This window comes from Micrasema longulum, unplaced genomic scaffold (assembly GCF_059751315.1).
Source record: "Micrasema longulum isolate JH-2025_06_02 unplaced genomic scaffold, ASM5975131v1 h1tg001146l, whole genome shotgun sequence".
NCBI classification, from domain to species: Eukaryota; Metazoa; Arthropoda; class Insecta; order Trichoptera; family Brachycentridae; genus Micrasema; species Micrasema longulum.
Window position 1 is genome coordinate 281982 of NW_028278334.1, and position 17303 is coordinate 299284.

At 33.7% G+C, this 17303-nt stretch overlaps 1 protein-coding gene across 1 annotated transcript in view; it reads left to right on the plus strand.

Moving 5' to 3' along the window:
* rhea (Talin_middle and talin-RS domain-containing protein rhea) overlaps positions 1-17303 on the plus strand; it is an 87593-nt gene that overhangs the window by 46009 nt on the left and 24281 nt on the right. The window contains exons 3-4 of the mRNA XM_088233750.1: positions 15467-15567; positions 16475-16626. Coding sequence (XP_088089876.1) covers positions 16491-16626 — 136 coding nt within the window. The 5' untranslated portion in view covers positions 15467-15567; positions 16475-16490. The remainder of the gene's footprint in view (positions 1-15466; positions 15568-16474; positions 16627-17303) is intronic.

Here is a 17303-nt window from a genome sequence, read left to right on the forward strand (position 1 = left end):
CGTATGAAGAAAAGAGTAAAGAATTATTGACGTAATCTCTAACTCGTCGACGTAATACGTCTAACTTCTTGACTCTAGATTCTGCCTCTTTTGGGTTTCCCTGCAATTGCCTTTAGTACTTTCATTTCTGACGTTCTGAGCAGTTATTTGGTTTTTCTATTTAGTTTTTCTATTTTGTTTTTCTACTTGGTTTTTCGTATTTTTTATTTTCTCTCTATCTATCCTCACCTCTGTTGTATACACCATGATTTGGTCTGACACGTTTTGTATATCCGAATTATGTTTCCAATAATCATGTGCTCATTGTACCTATACGACATTTCTTAGGCATCCAGATGTTTACTAACTGAGATGGATATGTTCTCATCATCACTATGGCAGCATCATCTGCATGGCATGTGAAGTTAATGACCTTATCTCTCTTAGTAGATTTACTACTTTTTTTATTCTTAAAAGCGTTTTTTTATAAATATTTATTCGGCTTGTGTAAGAAAAAGTTTTAGGCGTATATATTGTTGTGTTATATTTAGTTATAAAGGTGCTAAACTTGCTTTGTTTCTTTGTTGTTCTCAATATGTGTTATTTTCTAAGTGTTAAAATTATTTATGTCCCGAATTGAGTTGTTGTAACTCCTGGGAATGTAAATCAATGTATTATACTTGTAAAATACTTTGCGTTATATGATTTATAAATAAAAATAAATAAATTTACGCCCGTCGCAGTCAGTCACGTAGTCCAGTACTAGCTGCTTAGTAGCTCTCGGGAAGTTGGCGCGTGTGCACGTTTCGCCCGAGTTGTTAGCGATACCAAATGTTTTTTTCATGTTTTCAGGAGTTAGATTTGAAATATTATCAACTCTGAATTAAATTATGGTTAATTATAGCCATTCCCTATAAATATTTCATTTTTCCCTTTTTAAATCTCTTATTTTTTTAATGTCCGGTGACTACACAGCACCGTTACGCGCGGGTGTTTTTAGGACAGTAAGGGAAAGGTTAAAGATAATAATAATTATCCATTCTTGTATCCTTCATTATTTCTGGCAGGGACGCTGGATTACAACACCCTCAAATCTCGTCGTAATTTTTTCTTGGGAAACATATCTACAAGCTGATTTTTGGAAGTATACAATATAATCCAAATATACGCCGGCTGAATGCAATAAATAGCATGACAAATAATAAATAAATAAATAAAAATAGCAGTTTTGTAATATTTTCCGTATTTACACTTGTGATTGCGCAGCAGGATTATTTATTTTATTTTATTTTATTTGGGATTTTTACAGCTATATCATAAACAAAATAAGTAAAAAAATATAACAAAACTAGAGCCAATTAAAAAAATCCACTGTAAATCTAATGACACATACTGTCTACAAAAGATTCTCTTCGGACATCTATCTCCCTTTGTTGTAACCATGGAGTTGATACAGTGCTTTATTTATTTAGTTTTTTATTGCTTAGTTCTTGGCATGAACACTCGACAAACTTACTACTATGCTCTATTTTTTATAAATTTATTGATATCATTCTAACTTTGCTAGAATTCCACTCGTCCATGCGCTTTGTAGCTGCACGATGATTGGTTATCTAGCTTTCATATACCAACTTAAAAATACCTAAATTTTATAAATGGGGTCTAGAATTCCAATCGTCTATGCGCTTAGTAGCTGCAAAACGTGTTGTAATCTTACTCCTTTTTATTATTCATATTATTTTTTATTTTTTTTAGTATCATTAATACACTAAATTTATTTGTCAATTTTTAAAATGTGTAAATGGGGGCTAAATTTCTAACTGTCTATGCGCTCTGTAGCTGCAAGACGTCCTGTAATCTAGCTCCTATCTGTTATAATTTTTTATTGATCTTAATTGAAAACGAGGAACTAGAATCCCAACCGTCCATGCGCTCTGTAGCTGCAAGACGTACTGGGATATTTATTAATTGTACAGCGCCCTTGAGGTGATTTTCACAAAAATGGCGCTATATAAATTATCCAACTATACATGTACATACATTATATATAAGAAAGGAGTTTACGTAATTGTATGTGTGTGACGTTTGTATTCATGTGTATGTGAATGTGTGTATGCGTGAATGAATGAGGGAGAGGGTAAATTATACGTCGCGAAACGTAAATATTTTGACATTTAATATTAGTAGGTGTTCACGGTTGTTCCATTGTGAATACGCGAATACGATAAATAACCATGCTGAGAAATTGTTATCACGTCGCTTATTAGCACGTCGACAGTTATTTGTCATTGAGCTACTATGCACTTAACTCAATTTCGTTAAAAATTGTATTTTGGACAAAAGCGAACTAAAGCGACGAATTGGAGTTCCATTGTAATTTTAAAATTACAGTGCTGATAATACGATACATAAATGTTTTTTTTATTTTTTTTTTGCTCAGTTTAATAATCTATTCTTCTTCAGCCTTATTCTCTCCACTGCTGGATGGCGGCCTCTTCCAAACGTCTCCATTCCTTCCCATCCCCCGCTTTCATCATCCACGTTTTGCCGGCAATAGAGGCAATGTCGTCAACCCATCTTTTCTGCTGCCTTCCAACACTTCCTTTGTTTGCCCACGGTCTCCACTTTATTATTCTGGGTGTCCACCTGCCATCATTTTGCCGCGCCAAGTGCCATGCCCACTGCCGTTTCAATTTCGCTGCACGATCCATGATATCCGCGACTCCGGTTCGGCGCCTTATTTCTTCATTTCTTACTCTGTCTCTTAGACATACACCGAGCATCTGTATTTCTATGGATCGTTGCGTGCGTTTTAATTTCTGGCTACTTTTTGTGTTACAGACATAGTTTCTAGTCCGTATGTTGTCACTTGTCTTTTTAAGAATAATATAGGAACTTCCATATAAATATATTTTAGTTTTCCGAAAGCAGCCCAACTTGGCCCTATTCTTCTTGGTAACTCCGCTGTCTGGTTATCTTTAAAAAGTTTGACTTTGTGTCCAAGATATATGTGTTCATCAAACACTTCGATTTTATTATTGTTAGTGAAAATGTGTCTCCCTGTTGGACAATGAATAATATATTTACACATATACATATTTTTTTTATATTTTTCCTTTCCCTCACTAAGCATTCAAAAATTACACATGCTCCGAACGGGGGGACCAAACGACCCCAGCTCCTTCTTGTATATGGCGTCAGGAGAATAAAACGTTGGATGTGTTTATGACCGTGCAATAATTTATTCATGTTTTCGCGAACATATATTTTACTCATTCGTGCATTTTATTCATTTTTGATAGTTTGCCGAATGCTTATGTACATCAAGTAAAATTGACCCTTGTATTATTTACGTCTTTTTTGGTATTAATATTTTTTTAAAAAAACAGGAAAATGCTCCTTTCTATCAATTTCACGATTGCAAAAAATATACGGCTAATAGCTTTAACAATACTTGAGTTATCGAATTGAAATCGGTCTATGGGGGATTCGAATCCCCCCCTTCGGTCCGGCTAGGTTAATACCACAACTTCCTCATTGTAAGAATGAAGAATCTCATAGAACAGGGTATGCAGAGCAATGCTTGCGGCAAAGTGTAATATCAACCCGAGCTTTCTTGAAGGATTTGAAGTCACACTCGGTGGTAATTGTTTCCCGCCTTTTCTCGACAAGATGGCGGACGGACACCTTTGGCGGTGGGTTTCCTGTTTCCGTTAGCACGCCGCACGCGCATGCGCATAAAAATTCTTCCGACATAAAACACTTTGCAATGACCCAGCGATTTTTTCGTTTCTTGTTTACTGCGCGTAAAATAAATGCATTGACCCACTGGCGTACAATAGACACGTTTTTCAGAGTGACACTTGTCAGAAAAAGTGACGACATAACTTTATAGTAACGTCTAAGGAGTTATTTATATTGGCACAAGAAAAATCATTTGTATCTGGCGTGTTAATTAATTTTTTTTATACAATTCTTGACATATAAATCAACATAAATATATAAAATCAGCTTTAAAACTAAAATAAATCTAATTATTAACGGCGTTCTTACAATGTTACATCAGAATTCAAAACCGTTAGAGATGGACAAATTGGTCAATGTAAATTAATGGAATAAAAAATAATTAATTTGATAATGTTCTCGAAAAAAGTATTTTTTGGTGAATAATTGTATTAAACACTTGTTAGCTTGTTTTTGGGTTTTTATATCGGTTTTGCGGAAACAGAGTTTCATGTTTGCATGAAAAAACTGATAAAGACGATTTGATCGGTACATGATCAGTGATCAGTAAATTCCCATCACTATTGACATTAGTTTGACAGCTGTCATTTTAATCAAGTTAAATTTTAAGGGCTATAGTTATAGCTACATCTGAGATATCGTCGGTGATACTGCAATACCGACCGACTATTCGCGCATTTTCACTATTCTATTTTCTGCCTACCGGTTTCGAGACGTATACGTCTCTTCGTCAGGACACAAATTATACTAACATGCAAATTCCACTATACACCTATACCATATTACTTGCACCACAATTTATTACCGAAGTGCTGATGGTACACATGCTGTTGGTAGCTATGTTTTTTTTTACACCACAACAAGCCCGGAGGCCCAATTACATTGGTGAATTACAGCATAGTATGGGTATACCTGGGTAGGCTTGAGAAAAAACACATTTATTTTAACATATTACAACAGAGATTAAGAACATTTTGAAGAAGGTAATATAGAATCCTAGGCATCTACAGGGCTTATGATCTGTCATTGGCTGGTTTAAGTGACCACATTACACACTGTGTAACATTCACCATTCCGCCCATATTTTTTTTTGTTTTATTAATATTTTTCATAAAAGGTACATGTTTTTTAAAAGTTCTAAACATATCTACTTTTACACATCTAGTAAATGTTATCACTGTAACTCTCCAAAAAAAGAGACTAACTCTTGTGCTTGGAGAGTGACTTACGCTGTTGTAGTTGTTTATTTATAAGAGTTTTTATAATTTTAAATACGAGCACATGAGAAAAAAAATAAAAACCTAGAATATATTTAAAAAAAACATAAAACAATAATACATTCACACTAATTAAAATATTCTGCTTTGATACCAGTAAACCGTTTATAAAATATCTACTGTTTGTAAAAAAAAAAAAAATTGCCACTTGTAACAAAAATATTTTTCAATTTGTAATTTTGAATTCCCGCAACAACGGTCATTGCATTGGCCACGCCACGAATACGTCACGGTTCATGTTAATTTTCAACTTTGTTCATAACCGTTTATTTTTTATAGAATATCGTCACGAATCTTGGCGTCACAGCTATCAATACCAAACATGTCGCGTTTTTCTAGTGACATATTTTTTTATAATTTATTTTTTAAAGTTATATACGAAAACATTTCTCCACAATATCCATATTGATTTAGAAAATACAATAAATAAATTACAACAGGGATGGAGAATACCTTAAATAAGGGAATAAGGAAGTCAAGGCATTTACAGGGCTTATGACTTGTCATTGGCTAGTTTAAGTGGCCACTTTACACACTGTGTAACATTCACCATTTTGCCCATGTTTGAACATCCATATTTCTTCCATTTGTAAAATACAATTAATTATTCTAAATCCATTTCATATATTTTTATCGGTATTTGTAGTATGTGATATTTCTCTGTTGTAATTTATTATCGAGTGAGTACCCTGTCATTATTTGATGCTTTCAATGGTTATCATTAAACGTGTAGGTATGTACAATATGTATGTTGTATGTGATAGGAATGTGTAAGAAATTAGTAATGGAAGCTGCAAAACGTGATAAAAGATCAAACACAACTGTACTATTTGTATTTCATATATTAACTTCTATTTATATTTGTAAACAACTAGAGATTACTCGGCGTGCGTTGCAATGCCCCTCAAAGAAAGTGTTTGTGGTTTAATGAGGAAGTTCCGTGGTTTAAAAAAAAATTATGTGTTAATTGACTACTAAACTATACTCCTTAAAATATAGCTTGATTGGATGCCAGTTGTCAGCAAAAGTGACGACATAACTTTGTATTTACGTCTAAGGAGTGATTTATATTGACACGAAAAATCATTCGTATCTGGCGTGTTAATTTATTTATTAAATACAATGCTTGATATATAAATCAGCATAATTATATAAAATCAGCTTGAAAACTAAAAAAAAACTCAACTAAACCTAATTATTAACGACGTTCTTTCAAGGTTACATCATTTTGCAAAAATGTTAAAGATGGGACAAAATGATCAATGTAAATCGATCGAATGAAAAAATAATTCATTTGATATTGTTCATGAAAAAAAGTATAAATGTCTTATTTTTTGGTGAATAATTGTCTTAAACACACTATAATATGCTTATTTTTGAGTTTTTAAATCAATTTTCGGAAACAGAGTTTCATGTTTGCATGAAATAGCTGATAAAATAGATTTAATGCTGACGATGCCGTGCTTCTTGCTAACAACAAAGAGGAACTGCAATTCTTGGTAACAAAAGTCTACGATGTATATGAGGGAAGCCATTTGCTGATGAATGTCGATAAATCCAATGTAATGGTTTTTGAAAGAAATGGAAGTATGACTAAATGTGAAATCACTGTGAATGGGGTTACACTAAAACAAGTAGAGGAATTTATGTACCTGGGAAGTATGTTTACTGGGATGGAATGACTGAAAGATATTGAAAGGAGAGTGAGTGCTGGGAACAGAGTGAACGGAGCACTTAAATCAACCTTGGCAAAGAAATGTTTGTCGCAAGAGGCAAAATTAGCAGTTCACAACGGAGTCCTGGTCCCGACCCTGATGTATGGGAGCGAAGTATGGACTTGGAAAAAAGGTTGAAAGTAGGCTGAATGCTGTCGAAATAAGATCTCTCAGGTGAATGTGTGGTAAAACTATGTACGATAGATGCACAAAGGTTGAGATCCGTACCTTATGCGAGGCTGAGACAAGCATTATCGACAAAATCAAGAAAGGAGCTCTGCGCTGGTTTGGACATGCAGAACGAATGGACAGCGAAAGAACGGCTAAGAATATTTACAATGCTAATGTTGATGGATGCAGAAATAGAGGAAGACCGAGAAAGACATGGCATGACCAAATCCAACAAACACTTGAAGATGGTCATGCCAAAAGTCGGAATAATCGGCGCGCGTGCATGAGTAGATGTATGAATGTAGAGGAAACGAGATCTGTATGCAAAGATAGAGTGATGTGACGTTCTATCCTCTCTGCCTACCCTTACGGTGAAACGGCGTGATGGTTTGTTGTTGTTGTCGTTGTTGTTGTTGTTGATTAGTACTTTCCTATCACTAGTCACATTAGGGAAAATTGCCGCGATATTTTACCGGAATTTTATCAGATTTTGGTAAAATACGGTATTTTTCGGTAATTTTCGGTAAGGAACGAATAAGACATACTAATTTTTATTTTTCGAATATAAAACAAATACGTGTAGCTTTGTTTTAGGACACGTTACATGACAGTGAAAACCAGGTTTAGATCCATCGGGTGGTTGTCGGGATTTATTATAAGTATGGGACGTTCAAAGTCATTCGGTATGTACTTTTTTCACGTTTTTTTTATAAAAAGGTTATTATAAAAATTAAATTTATAAATTTATTGCAAACAAATAAAATACATACTCAATAACGGAGAATCTATATTAAACCATTTAATGTAACATGAAAACGGAGTGTTCTCTGTTTATGATAGTCTTCATCTAACATGGCACAGCCTGTTTTAAGATGTTTTGAAACTTAGCAGGATCGGTGGACATAGGGTCCTAGGTAAACCCTAAGTTTGTGACCTTGAACGACCACCGCTCATGCCGCGATTTTGAAAAAATGGTGCTTAAAATCGTTGTGTATAATTACGTCCCTGTAGATTTTATATTAAAAAAAATATGAAAGTCTGAGAAAATAAAATTTACTTCAAAATCGTCATAATTTAGTTGGAACAGAAAATATTCTTTCGAATGACCTTTACCATTTTTTTATTATTTATTTATTTGTTCATTTTTTAACTTGGAAAAAAACGAACACAACTTATCTTAACATTATCAAATGCCCAAAATTTAGATACTTACTAGCGGACCTGACAGACGCTGTCCTGTCCGAATGTTGTCTTGCCTGCTATTAGCTTGGAAAAATACTTTTTATTAATGTTTTTTTTTGCACCACAACAGGCCAGGGGGCCCAATTACAGGGGTGAATTATATCACAGAACACCCAGGCTTGAGAATAATAATTGATACGTAGGTACCTAGGTACTTGTTTGTGATTAAATTCCAAAACTAAAAACGGTTAACATTCAAATATTGAATTTAAGTAGGTACCTAGGTACTTGTTTATGGTTGAATTCCAAAACATAAAATGAATATTTTTTCAAATATGGCATTCTATTTGCAAACGTCAATTTCGGTCTTCTCATCAACAGAGGGGTGTACTTATGTAGAATACGATTTTTAAAAATGTATTGAATTTAGTATTACCAAAAATCCAGTAAAAATAAATAAATGGGTAGAAATTATAAGGAATTTAAGAAATGAATCTGATTGAGATCCACAAAAAACAAATGCTGTTTGTAAACATTCAAAAACAAACTTTTTTTATGCACCAAAAAACAACATATTTCCATTTTTTTTGTAAAAGCATTCTCCTCGAATGCAACCCTGGTAGATCGATGAATAAAAAATTTATGCTTCTTACTTCTTTTTTACATATTATTTATTTATTTAATTATTTAATCCAATATAAGATACAAATACATAGTTAACAAAAATGTTTATACAATAGGTAGGTACAAAATAAATTATTTTAATTAAATTACAAATTTAAAAGCTTCAATTAAATTAACTTAACAATAGAATCACCATGTAAAGCGCCCTTGAGGTATTTTATTACGAAAATGGCGCTATATAAGTTATCCATAATAATAATAATAATAATTCAATATATATATTTATTTTTTTATGGATATAGCCACTCCACTGGCTCACAGGCACATTCCGGAGTGTCAGTGTATTATTTATTTATACATAATTGTACATAATTTCACATCAATTGTGTAAAAATTCAAAAGAAATTTAAAAAATTAAAACATTCCTACATCAATAAAACGAAAAAGGATTTTCAAGAAACTAAAATTACATTCTTATATATGAAACATATTCCTCAGCTTCCTGTCTAGTCTTTTTCGCAATCCATTTATGTACTCTAGCTTTGAAAATATTGTTTTTTATTTTGTTCGCCAATATGTCCTTGCTTAAAAAGTTGTATAGCTTAGGGGCCAGAAAAGTATAACGCCTTTGTCTGTAATTTGATTTTTTCTTTGGGAGCAGAAGTATTGTCTTTTGTCTTTGCCTAGTGTCGTAAATTTGTTGTCCGTCATTATGTCTGTCAGGATTTTGATGGAAATGTCTTAAAATTGTCTTTATGTATATTTGTCTTATGTCTAGTACTGGAAATTCTGTAAAAGTCTGTCTGTAAAGTATTGGTAAGGCGTTTTGTCGGCTACTCTTAGTAAGGCTTTTTGGGCTTTTATAAATGGCTCTAATGAAGTTTTATTTGTTCCTCCCCATCCTATTATTCCGATTATTATTAGATTGAAGATTTTCATATCTATGAACACGCGCAGCGCAAAGATCTATATTTCTCTGAAAACCGCACGTAAATCGGTTAAGCCGTTTAGGAGGAGGTACAGAGGAATTATATATATATAAAGTTTATAAAAATCGGATCATTACTGGCTCACAAATTTATATTTTGTAGCTGTACATAAATTTGTGGCGGCTCTCTTTATTATGGGGGAGACCACCCCTTCGCTTTATTCAATTTTAATAACGATAGTAATATTTATGATTACGCGATCTGCATACTGCACAGTGGAGTGGCTGGGGGTGAGATCCGAATGCGAATTGCTAAATTATAATGGAATGGCAAACGTCTAGCCTCCAGCCTCTGGCGCACGGTGGTTCGAAAATCGAGTTTCGAGCGCGATACATGTATTTCGTGAAAGTTTACTTCAAAATATACCTCTTACGAGGTAAGATATTATTTATTAATTACATTATACATACATTTGTTAAGGACAGAGACACAGTTTATAGCGACACAATCAGGAACGACCCATGTCTGTGAACTTGCTCCGACTCGCTAGAAAATCCGTGTTGAGTCGAGGCACTTGTAATGCATTCATAACCATACATTCACACACATACATACATATATATTCGCACATACATATTTATATTATATTTTATACATACATATACATATATATTAAGTTTATACACATCATTGATACTTTATACATTATTACATTTTACATTTATAAATACATATTAATCATTTACTAGTTAGTCTACATTTGATCGCAGAAATCCATTCCCGCTCGAGCGAACCAGTAACTCAAACCAGAGTTGAATTTCGAAAATGACTTAGATTCCTTTGTTACCTGTTATTATTCATCATCATAATTTATTTTATTTATTTATTACTTTATATACATAGAAAAGCGGGCATATTGCCTTAAGGCAATTTCTTCCTACCTTCCCAAACCGTTCAGTTTGAGAAAATTACAAGTACATGGACATATTGAATCTTACGATTTTATACAAAAATTAAAAACAAAGATTAACAAAATAAAAATATTAAAAAAAATAACACTTAACTATGAAGAGAGGAGAGGGGATGGGAAGGAAAGAAGAAGAATAAAGGAACAACTTAAATATTTAGATAGTGACATTTTAATCTTGACTTAAATGTAAATAAAGAAGGGGGCGTCTCTAACATTAGTGTGATTATTCCACAATCGAGCAGCTACTACGGTGAAAGAGTAGAGAAGAATATTAGAGCGATGAAAGTGTACGAAAAGGGTTCTCTCGTCACTAGAACGAAGAGATAGTCTATGTTGTGATAGAGGTTGGAAGAGCTCTCTCAGATAAACAGGCGAAGTGGGATAATTTAAAATATGGTGAAGAAGTGATAGAATTTTAATGTTTCTTCTATGCCTGATACTGAGCCAGTGTAGTTGCGTGCGATATTCGGTTATGTGGTCGAATTTGCGAAGATCAAAAATATAACATATACAAACATTCTGCAATCGTTCTAACTTCTCAAGTAATTCAGAGCTCATCATTCCCTTTCCGCACCTAATGTGGCATAAGGCACTGCATTGGTACACCTATCGCGGCGTATCTTGATCGTGTTTTTGTTACGTGAGGGTAAGATGATCAGTCTTACGCTTCAGCTGCCAGTCCAGGAACTATGAAATATTCTAGTGTAAAAACACTTTTAAATAAACATCTCATGTCAACCGTGTCGGGAATCGAACCCGAGACCTCTTGCGTGGTAAACTAATGCGCTGACCACTACACCACATGCCAAGATATTATTATTAACTTATCACAACAGAAATGAAGAACATTTTTGATAAGGGAAAATAGAAGTCTAGGCATCCGCAGGGCTTATGACCTGTCATTGGCTGGTTCAAGTGGCCACTTTACACACTGTGTAACATTTACCATTCTGTCTATATTTGAATATCTATATTCCTTCGATTCTTCCATCTGTTTATGTTTGTGAAGTCAAAGAGCTACAATCTTCGTTGTTGCGAGGGAGATTCATATGTTTATTATTTTACCGACATACTAGGAAACGCCTGAAAATGTTTTTTCAATTCTTATTTTTCTTGGACCTGGTGGAGCTATCAGAGTTCGTCCAAAATCGTACATATAAAGAATGTCCCTTTTTTTACATACTTATTAAAATTGGATTATTGCCAATGACACTGGCTGTTTTATGTGGGCACTTTACACACGAAGCCAACAGATGGAAGAGTTGAGGAAATGTGGATGTTTAAACATGGGCCGAATGGTGCTTGTTACGCGGTGTGTAAAGCGGCCACTTAAACCAGCCAACGACAGTTCATAAGCACTGTAAATGCCTAGACTTCCGTATTCCCTTCTCAAAAATGTTTTCCCTCTCTGTTGCGACAAATTTAAATTTTGTGATTTTTGTATTTTTTTTATGCCGACATTATATTATATAAAGCGTTTTAATAAATAAATATACACAAGAATTCTAAATACAACAACAACAAATTATCAAGCCGTTTCCCCGTAGTGGTAGGCAGAGAGGATAGAACGTTATATCACTCTATCTTTGCATACAGACCTCGCGTTCTCTATATTCATCCGTCTTCTCACGCACGCACGCCGATTATTCTTACTCTCGACATGTCCATCTTCAAGTATTTTCTAGTCTTTCTCGGTCTTCCTCGTTTTCTGCATCCATCAACATTCGCATCGTAGATCCTTTCAGCCGTTCTTTCGCTGTCCATTCGCTCTGCATGTCCAAACCGACACAGCGCCCCTTTCTTGATTCTGCCGATAATGCATGTCTCGGCCTTGCACAGTTCCCGGATCTCGACATTTGTGCACCTATCATTTTTATTTTATTTTATTCAGGAAACATACAGTACAGTTACAAAGTTTAATATTTTACACAATTAGACTTAATTCTAATGGACCAGTGAAGTTTCCATATTATAAAGCAATTATATGTAAGGTTAATTATGAAAGTATAAAAAAGAGAAGGAAATAGAAAACATAAATGAAAGTTGTTTAAAAATTAAAATTTAAGTGAAAAAAATATATTTTAAGGTTTGCAGTTTGTAGTGAGTATTTACAAATGGAAATAATATTAAAAATGAAGAAAATTTGTAAGAGTAATTAAAAATTAAGAATGGAAATAAAGAATGAAAAACATACTCAGATGTAAAAATAAAATAAAATAGTAATAACATTTTTTTAAAAAAAGGAAAAACATAAACACATATTTATTTTAAGGGATTCAAAGAAACGATGAGAAGAATCTTTAAGTGAAATATAAGACAATAAATTTAAATTTAGGTCAATTTAAAAAACATCTTAAAAATTAATGCCACATTATAGTAAGAGCAGCAATATATTGATTTTATTAACATAAATAATATAAGTAATTAAAAGTAGTTTAAAAGTATAAAAAGATGCCAATGGCAGCAGAGAAAAAAGAAAAAATAAAGAAGGAATAACAAGTATAGCAAGTAATCTTTAAAATTTGAAAAAGCAATATAAGGAGAAGATTTTAAACCAAGAGAAGTCGATAAAATTTCATTAATTTTCATTAATTTCATCATGCATCGTTTTACCACACATTCGCCTGAGAGATCGCATTTTGACAACATTCGACTTACTTTCATTGTAATTTTGCGAAATTACGTGCTCGCTTAACGTGGTTTTTGTGCCACTGTGTGCTGTTATAGTGTGGTAAGGAATTTCTCAGCTATTTGCCAAATAGTTTGAGGCACAATTTGAAAACGCATCAAAGGGAGTTTTATTGTTTTCCAGACACTCTGTAATTTTATTCGTCATGAGTTTGAGTGTATTATTAAAACACAGGGTGTACAGAGTCTACTTTCGCCCTTATTTTTTTTTTTAACCTTTCCCTCACTAAGCATCCAAAAATTACGCATGATTTGAATGGGGGGACCGAACGACCCCAGCGCCTACTTGTATATGGCGGCAGGAGAATAAAACGTTGGAAGTGTTTATGACCGTGCAATAATTTATTCATGTTTTCGCGTACACATATTTTACTCATTCGTGTATTTTATTCATTTTTGTTAGTTGGCCGAAAACTTATGCATATAAAAGTTAAATTGACCCTTGTGTTATTTACGTCTTTTATGTTTTAATTGAAAAAAAAAACTATTTCAAAATTCAAAAACAAAATCAGGAAAATGCTTCTTTCTATTGATTTCACGATTACAAAAAATATACGGCAAATAGCTTTAATAATACTTGAGTTATCAAATTAAAATCAGTCTATGGGGGATTCGAATCCCCCCTTCGGTCCGGTTAGGTTAAAGATATCTCAACAGAGGCGAGGACCAACATATTTTTATCAAAAATATTAAATCAACTTCAGGAGATTGGGTTGGAATAGTTATAATTTGATTGATTTATGTATTTTGTTATTGTATAATTTCTTTAAAATATATATATGTATTTCAAGTAATTTATAATGTGTACAGTACGAGTACATTGGTTGGTTGGAAGAAATTGCCATTTGGCAATAAGCCCGCCAATGTACAAATAACATTATGTACAAAAAGTTAAATAAAAAAAATAAAATTTAAAAAAAAGTATATTAATATTTCATACTCTATTTTTTTATATTTTTATTTTTAAGCACTCTTTATACCACATATATGTAAATGGCAGAAATGCCGTATACAAATAAATAAATATTTTTGTATCCATGCATTGTCCATCATCATCATTTATTTTATTAATTTATTTTGACATAAAACAGCATAAATTTTCTTTAACATAATATACAATGGAAATATAAATATATTTACATATTTAAAATTGCGTTACTATAAAAATAGTTACAAGTAAATACACATAAGATACCAAAAATATTAAAGAAATATATACATAAATATATTTAACATATTACAACAGAGATGAAGAACATTTAAAATAGGGTAATATAGAAGTCTAGGCATCTACAGGGCTTATGATCTATCAATGGCTGGTTTAAGTGGCCACTTTACACACCGTGTAACTTCACCATTCTGCCCATATTTGAACATCTATATTTCTTAAATTCTTTCATCTGTTGATGTTTGTGAAGTTAAAGAGCTTAAACCTTTATTTATGCGGGTGAGATTCATCCAATTGAATTATTTCACCTACATACTAGGCAACGCCTGAAAATGTTATTTTTTCAATTTCTATACTTCTTCATGGACCAGGTGGATTTATCAACAATATTTTGAGTTTGTCAATAATTTTGCATGTTCTTCATCGCTGTTGTAATATGTTAATATAAACAGCTCCCCAGGGAGTTGAATCCAGTCCTTGTCTACAAAAATTTGGGCAATTCAAAATATTTTTGATAAATATATTTATAAAACATTTATAAACGTAGAGAAAAGATTAAGAATTATATTGCGATAGAAAAAAAAATCTGACTCGTTTTATAACTATTAAGTCCAGAACCAAATATATCAGCCTTGTCCTCATACTGATAACCATATCTGTGGATCCAGGGGATAGGCGAGTGCATGTGACAGTCGGTTCTAGATCTTGCAGACCAAAAAGGAGATCTGTGGCGGGTAAGTCGACCAGGTACACGGAAACACACCAACTCCAGCAAATCTGGACAGTCAATAATTGAATTGATCACTTTTTAACAAAGTAGATTTTCATGTCTAGCAAGTCGCGAATCGAACCTGAGATCTCTTGCATGGTAGGCAAACGTGCTAGCCATTTGACCATGGGGGGCACGTGATTTCTCACTAATCAGCCGGAGGATCGATCCTGTCAACAAACATTTGCACGTGCTCAAAATATTTCGTATTTGGCATTTGAAGTAATTTTCTTTTTTCCTTTCGTTACAGGCGATCATTAAGAAGATCCAGTGCCTTCCAACCGCCCTAGAGCTGGACAGCGAAGACCCTCGCTCGCCCAGCAACCAAGTGACCTTACGTTTATACACATTGTGAGTAACAATATATATATTTATTTGTTGACAATCAAATTTGATTCACGTTCATTGAGACTCTAGTCTCTGCTCCTTGTTTATGGTTTGCCGATCTGAATAATAATATTTTGAGTTTGTCCAAATGTTTGTAAACAAAAGGCTGGATTTCACCCCCTAGGGAGTCATTAAGATTAACAAATTACAGGAAAGATGGAGAACGCTTTACAGGCGCCGTGGTGCAGTTGGATAAACGGCCAACTGTGAAACTGGCGCCGCGGATTCGATTCCCGCCAGTTGCAAGAAAAAAATCCAAGAAAGATTTTTTTCTCAATTGGTCTGGGTGTTGTGGTGTATTTTTCATTACCTCCTTCCATATCCCCTCTATCCCACCGGCTGACAAGCCTCAAAATAGAGGCTTAGCGTGTTATTCCTTTTATAAAAAAAATAAAAATAGAAGGGAATATGGAACTCTAGGCATTTACAGGGCTTATGACCTGTCGTTGGCTGGTTTAGGTGGCCAATTTACACACTGTAACATTCACCATTTTGCCTATGTTTGAACATCCATATTTTTTCAACTTTTCCATCTGTTTAACTCCTCTCGGGACTTAAAAAATATTAACATTTAAGAAAAAAAAACACTTATTCAGGACAGCAAAGAAACAAAGCAAATTTAACATCTTTCTAACTCAATAAATAAAAACGCTTTCAAGAATGGAGGAAGCGGTAAATCTAGGACTAAGGGAGATAAGGTCGTTAACATCATATGTTACGCAGATGATGCAACCATAGTGGTAGAATCAGAAGATGATTTACAACGCATATTACACAAGTGCAAATGCCTCTGTAGAATATTTCAACCTCGCTTCTGCCAGAAAAAAACTCTCATTAAAAATTTAAAAATCAATTTGTTTGTGTTTTCCAGTTGATACCTGTTCAACATGGCGACCCTTTCGCTGAAGATCTCCCTGGAAGAGGGGAAGGTGATCAAGACGATGCAGTTTGACCCGTCGACGTCGGTCTTTGATGCCTGCAAAGTCATTCGTGACAAGATCCTGGAAGCCAACCTTGGCGAACGTAAGTTATCTCATATGTTACTTTTATTTTACGTACTACGAGGGTCCATTGATATGCTCCACCTCTGATCTGATTCGGGTTGGCCAGTCGAGCTGATGTGTAAGCATTATGTAGCCCAATATGGCTTGGTCTAATAAAATTATTGGGAACATACAAACTGATCTCTTTCAGTATATTTGGATTATATATATATACAGGGTGTTCATTAAACCCTGTCACATCCGAAACCACGATGATCGGTATGAGCAAGAAGGCATATTGGTACATTAAATTTTTTTTTTAGAACGAATAAAATTTAAAAAAATAAAATATCAAAAAAAGCAAATGGTTGCTTACTTCTGCAGGGGAGAAACGAGGAGGAGGGAAGGGGGAGTCCGATACTGCGCCGCACTGCCCTCACATCTCCCCTGCAGAAGCAAGCAACCATTTGTTTTTTTTAATATTTATTTTTGTAAATTTCATTTGTTCTAAAAATTTATTTTAATGTGCCTATATGTCTTCTTGGTCATACTGATCATCGTGGTTTCGGATGTGACAGGGTTTAAAGAACACCCTGTATATATATATATATATTTGGATAGTTTATATAAATCACCTCAAGGGCGCTGTACAATAAATAAATATCCTGGGACGTCCGGCAGCTACAGAGCGCATAGACGGTTGGGATTATAGTTCCT